The sequence below is a fragment of the Etheostoma spectabile genome, chromosome 16 (genome assembly GCF_008692095.1).
Source record: "Etheostoma spectabile isolate EspeVRDwgs_2016 chromosome 16, UIUC_Espe_1.0, whole genome shotgun sequence".
NCBI classification, from domain to species: domain Eukaryota; kingdom Metazoa; phylum Chordata; class Actinopteri; order Perciformes; family Percidae; genus Etheostoma; species Etheostoma spectabile.
This window is the reverse complement of record NC_045748.1, coordinates 21533036-21539258: the sequence shown is the minus strand read 5'-3', so window position 1 is coordinate 21539258 and position 6223 is coordinate 21533036. Positions and strand designations below refer to the sequence as shown.

Here is a 6223-nt window from a genome sequence, read left to right as displayed (position 1 = left end):
CACACACACACACACACACACACACACACACACACACACACACCTGTCTCTCCATGGTGGCCTTATCCGTTTCCAGCTGGTCGTTGAGATCTTTCTCCTGAATCAGCTTCAGCTGCAGCTGCTCGGTCTGACAGAAACGCACACACGTCTTAATAACTATCCAAACATAGTCACTCAAATTGATAGGATGGATGTTAAGTATATGACACATTTTTTATTTTTTTCAGTTAGTTCAGTTCTTCCGGTTTCCAGTGTGTGCTCACCTGTTCGATACTTCTCTTGTGTTTCGCGGCCCATCTCTGCTCGCTCTCATGCAGCTCCTCCAGATCGCTCTCCAGGTCGATCATCTTCTCCTGGAAGAAGAAGAAGAAGAAGAAGAAGAAGAAGAGTTCAAAAGTAATAACTTTTTTTTCATGCAGCTATTGGTCTGAGGTCAACTGTCTGTCATCCGCAGAACACATTCAGGTTATTTCGAAATGGCACAGATTAAGTATCTTCAGAAATAGAGGCATGATGAATATTTGGGATTATGGAATTAGCACGCTGATTGCTAAACAGGATTTGCATGATTAATACCTTATTAACCCCAAACTCTGATGGTTTGCATGACTGATTAATTCAAATGGACATCTCTGTTTGAATCATCAGGTCATCATGTATGCAAACACACGGTGGATACTGTTTATTCCGCAGCTGGAAATAGAAACTTCAAGGAAGAAACATCCAGGAAATTAAAAAGCTGTGTTTTTATTACTGAATTATCCCAAATCTAAAATAAATATTTATCTTATGGATTCTTTTTTTGTCACTGTCAGCTTGGTTAGCAGTCTAAAAATCCCATACAGGTTGACACTAATAAATAGTTTTGTGTTGATGCTGCTCATACAGAAGCTGAGATTTTGATTACAGTTGAATGTATTTAAAGAAAAAGTCTGATATTTTATATTCTTCATACAGTAAACAACCTGCATGAAGAGCCCAAAATATGTATGTATCAAGCATTTAAAAACCCTAGACTAAAAATAATGGACTTAGCAGCAGTGACGTCACCCATTGGTTTGTGGACTGCCGTTCTGAAGAGTTGAGTTTGGTCATTTTGCCGTCGCAGTATTTGGCATAAATCACACAATTATTATTATTATTGTTATTAATTGTTATTATTATTTTTTTACCTGAGCCTGTTTGACTTGTTTGGCCAGGTCATCTTTGGCCTGGTTGGTGCTGTGCAGCTCCATGCGGAGGTCTTCCACCATCCTCTCCGCCTGCTTACACTGCAGCTGGATCCTCTCTCTCAGCTGGATCTCCTCCTCCAGCGTCTGCTCCTTATCAATCAGCTTTCCAGAGACCTACACACACACACACACACACACACACACACACACACAACACCCCACACAAACAACCCACACACACACACACCCCACACACGCACACACAACACACACGGGGAAACTAATCAGGACTCAGGGCACATGCGACGGTGGGAGTATCACTAGGGCATATTGTGTGAGTCCTGTTGGGTTATTTAAGAACCCCCCCCCCCCCTCCCCCCATATAAGCACAAGTACTGTAGACTTTCTATTTCACAATTATTTTTTCCGCAAATCGTTTATTGTTCTGGACATTTTCGAATGCAGGGGAAGGCATCTACGTTTCCAGGACAACGAGAAAAAGACAGAGAGAAAAAGCGACTTTGTTGTTGCCTGGAAACAGTTGCTGATCCACGAACTCCAGTTCGGCGGTTCAGTGCCTGTGTTTGGTGGTTTTGGTGTTCTTTCTTGTCTTGTGGCAGTAATAGAGACAGTGGTGTTTCCTGTTTCCCATTCAGGACTCTCACACACCGCGTCCAAACACACCGACAAGTCTGATCGCCAGTTGATTATTTTAGTGAGAACTCATAACTAACTACAAAAAAACTAATGTTATGGAAATCTGTTTATGTTTTTGTAACGTAATATTTTTTAAATATACTGTATATATCGGCCGATATATTGGTATATCGGATTTTTAAATAACAGAATATTCATTTCAGTATCGGCCATAAAAAACCTTTATCGGTCGGGTTCTAATATTGACGTTGTTCCGCTTCTGGGATTGTCCAGGTTCCATTGGAAATTCCACCAGACGTCCCTCTACTTAGGCCGGATGTCCGTCCCCTTCCTCTTTCCTTTGTGTTGCCGTTCTAACCATCTAATAGATTTCTGAGGACAATGGTTACCTGATCCTCGGATCTCTGCAGGGTAAATCCAGACAGCTAGCTAGACTATCTGTCCAATCTGAGGACTATGGTTCCCTGGTCCTCAGATCTCTGCAGGGTAAATCCAGACAGCTAGCTAGACTATCTGTCCAATCTGCAATCTACCTTTGAACGTACACATGTTCCACCAAAACAACTTCCTTCCTGTGGCTATTTTGCAAAGCCACCGTACCTGCGGGCGTATACCGCCGGCCAAAATGATTGTGATCGGTTTAAAGAGATGCCCACAATCCCGGAATGGGAGTTGCTATTGCCAGACCTTCCTATGCAGCTCTGTGGAGGAAGGTCTGGCAATGCGAGACTATTTGAATCTCAAAATAGAAAATCGAATACCTACACAACCAATATCGAAACAGTTGAACATGATTGGTCCCAGCCCTTTTTAATAGTCTAATATTCAGCATGTCAGTGTGACATGACTGGTACTGGATTAGTGAGCGTACCTCTCCCTGCAGTCTGCTGACGAGCAGCTGCAGTCTCTGCAGCTCCTGCTCCTTCTCCAGCAGAGACTCCTCCAGCTCCTCCACTCGCCGCTGCCCTTCGTCCCGCAGCTTCAGCTGCAGGCCCAGCTCGGCTGTAGCCTGCGTGGACGTCTGCAGGGCCTCCGCCAGCTGCACACACACACACATATACATTTGTAGGTACATACACACATCTGGGCTTACCTGGCTTTATCAGGGCAACTCCAAATAAGTGTCGTATTAGCATCATTTATAGGAGATTTGTGATATTTTGGACGTTCATTAGCCTTTTTTTGGTGACCAGAGGCAGGTTGGACTTAAGTAAGGAAGCTGATAACCACAAGGAATATTTGGAGTTCTAATTTCACTATCATACTGCTAATTGTTTAAGGGGTATATAACAAAACAAATAAATAAAAGAACATCAGCCTAGGGCTGGGAAATATGTCGATATCAATAAAAGAGCCTAGATGTCTTACGTTTTGGATATCTTAATATTGCAGTATTTGGCGTCTTTTCCTGGTTTTAAAGGCTACATTACAGTTTTTATTTTCTGAACTTACCAGACTTACTAGCTGTTCTATTATTAGCTTTTTCCCTAGTAGTCATTATATCCACGTTATTGATAATTATCAATCAAAATTCTCATTGTGTAAATCTTTAGTTAAAGCAACAATAGCCAACCCTACAATATTGTGACAATATCAATATATTTGGTCAAAAAATATCGCAATATTAGATTTTCTGCATTTCGCCCATCACACATCAGAGTACATCAGCCTTTTTTAATAGTGTCCCCCAAGATGAGTTTTAATCCACTCGTTTGGTTTATGGTATCTGTTATATAAATGAAAACATTTCCACAGAAAATTTCACGGTAATTAACAGGACACATTGGGCCTTATTCACCAGTATCTTCGCACAAATATTTTAAACTTTGTTCTTAATGAACTTCTTAAGGAAATTCTACGTCAGATTCATGACATGTTCTCAAACAATAGAAATGGTCGCACCGGCTTTCTTAGGAGTGATGAATCCCACATCGTCGTAGTTGAAAACGCATGCCATTTGTTCCTAATTAGCATAAGAAAACGCCTCGCAAATTCCCATATGAGGACATTGACACTTCAGGGCCGTATGCAAGAAAAGTTGGAGAATGTCCAAAAGACGCCCAGAAGGTGGTGGCCCACCAATCACCAAACGAAAAAATCTGTAAATCTGATTCCACTGCAACAGGTAAATGCAAAACTAGGCATACTATTTAGATTGATATATCGATAGTTCTTGCTCAAAGGAATAAGGAGAGCACGGATTCTGTGGACTGTGTTTCTGGACCTCGCTCAAATGAAGATGTAAAATATAAATGGTTTGCCTTAAAATCAAAGACCAAAAAATCTATTGCCAGTCCTAATAGTGACCGTCATTGCCACTATTGGGATTGTTATTGCCACGGTTCATTACACCAGCTCCCTGGTTAGGACCACTCCAAGGTGCTGGAAAAGAGGGTTTGGCCGATAGTCGAACCTCGGGTTGAAGAGGAACAATCTAGATTCCGTCCTGGTCAACGGATCAGACTTTCATTCTCGCAAAGATCCTGAAGTGAGCCTGGGAGTATGTCCAAGCGCTCTACATGTGTTTTGTGGTCTGGAGAAGGCGTATGAACGGGTCCCCCGGGAGGTGACCTTCAGCACTCACCGGATCGGTTCACAGCTGAGTGTGAAGCAGCTGGGACGAGGATCAGCACCTCTAAATCTGAGGCCATGGTTCTCAGCAGGAAACCGATGGAGTGCCTTCTTCAGGTAGGGAATGAGTCCTTACCCCAAGTGAAGGAGTTTAAATACCTTGGGGTCTTGTTCACGAGTGAGGGGACCATGGAGCGTGAGATTGGTCGGAGAATCGGAGCAGCGGGTGCGGTATTACATTTTATTTATTGCACCGTTGTGACAAAAAGAGAGCTGAGCCAGAAGGCAAAGCTCTCGATCTACCGGTCAGTTCTGGTTCCTACCCTCACCTATGGTCATGAAGGCTGGGTCATGACCGAAAGAACGAGATCCAGGGTACAAGCGGCCGAAATGGGTTTTCTCAGGAGGGGGGCTGGCGTCTCCCTTAGAGATAGGGTGAGAAGCACAGTCATCCGAGAGGAGCTCGGAGTAGAGGTGGTGTTCCTTTGCGTCGAAATGAGCCAGTTGAGGTGGTTTGGGCATCTGGTATATCTCCACCTGGCCTGGGAACGCCTCGGGATCCCCCAGTCGGAGCTGGTTAATATGGCTCGGGAAAGGGAAGTTTGAGGTCCCCTGCTGGAGCTACCCCCTCCGCGACCCAATACTGGATGAGCGGACAAAGATGGATGGATGACCAACTTTACTGCCTCAGTGTGGTTTTAGTAAGATTGTTTTTTGACCCTGCCAGAACCCTGCTAATAAAACATGAATTTCTTGTAACGCATCCGTTACACAAACGGATTTTTTTGTTTGTTTTTGTTTTATTCTAAGAATCGAATATGACAGATCACGGAAAGAAGGTAGTACAATTGTATGCATTATCAGAAGAGTAGAAAGTGTGTTGATGTGGTACCTCTCCAGTAAGTTTGTTCCAATAACTCATAAGAGTAAGAGTGAACTTAAGTTTAATTAGACTTAGGAAAGTTCACTGTAAAAGTCTAGTAAGAGCATCTCTGTCTCTGTACCTCTGTCTCCAGTCTGAGGATGGAGCTGTTGAGATCAGACGACCTCTTGTCTCTGGTCTCTCGGTCCATCTCCATCTCTTCCAGCTGTCTCTCTGCCAGCCACAGCTTCTCAGACAGCGTCTTGGCATGCTGCGTCTGCTTCTCTAGGTTCTCCTGAACACCACACACACACACAGACACACACAGACCTTACATAACCTTCAAAAACCAGGCAACATATTTTTCTTTAGTTTTTTTGTCTAAGGTGATCTCTAGTGCAACAGACTGCAGTTGCAGGTTTTTGGTAATTGTGTGAAAGTGAAGAATGAGAGGAAATATAGGAGAAGAGAGCATTTTTCGGGGGGGATTTTAGAAGCTGCTGTTTACCTCAGTGTCCTGGATCTTGTTTTTGAGGGACTGCTGAAGATAATTAAAGGCGTACTCCTGAGTGTTGGCCTCCACCATCATGTCCCGGGCCTGCTTCACCTCAATCTGCACAAGAAAAGAGTCCGTCATGCAAACACAGGGACAACAGGAGTATCATTCTATCATTCATTTATTCAACCATCCACCCATCTGCTCACACCTCCATCTCTCGGTATCGCTCGCCCATGGATTGGCTCTCTCTCTCCATCTCTATCATCTGCTCTCTCATCCTTTTCATCTCGTTGGTCAGCTGAGTGTTGGTCCTTAGCAGGTCCTCGTTGTTCACCAGCAGGCCGCGCATCTCAAACCTTCATAGAGACAGTTATCAGACTACAATGTCATCTCAAACCTTCACAGAGAGAGTTTTCGGACTACATACATACATATATATGTAGTATATACATATATATATAT

The 6223-nt window shown here is 43.5% G+C and overlaps 1 protein-coding gene across 1 annotated transcript in view; it reads right to left on the bottom strand.

Annotated features, from left to right (window-relative positions):
* The window catches only part of LOC116704735 (myosin-16), a 127227-nt gene that overhangs the window by 7994 nt on the left and 113010 nt on the right, over window positions 1-6223 (bottom strand). The window contains exons 20-26 of the mRNA XM_032540343.1: window positions 5970-6117; window positions 5771-5875; window positions 5405-5557; window positions 2701-2868; window positions 1173-1346; window positions 264-353; window positions 44-127 (exon numbers count right to left, since the gene is read on the bottom strand). Coding sequence (XP_032396234.1) covers window positions 44-127; window positions 264-353; window positions 1173-1346; window positions 2701-2868; window positions 5405-5557; window positions 5771-5875; window positions 5970-6117 — 922 coding nt within the window. The remainder of the gene's footprint in view (window positions 1-43; window positions 128-263; window positions 354-1172; window positions 1347-2700; window positions 2869-5404; window positions 5558-5770; window positions 5876-5969; window positions 6118-6223) is intronic.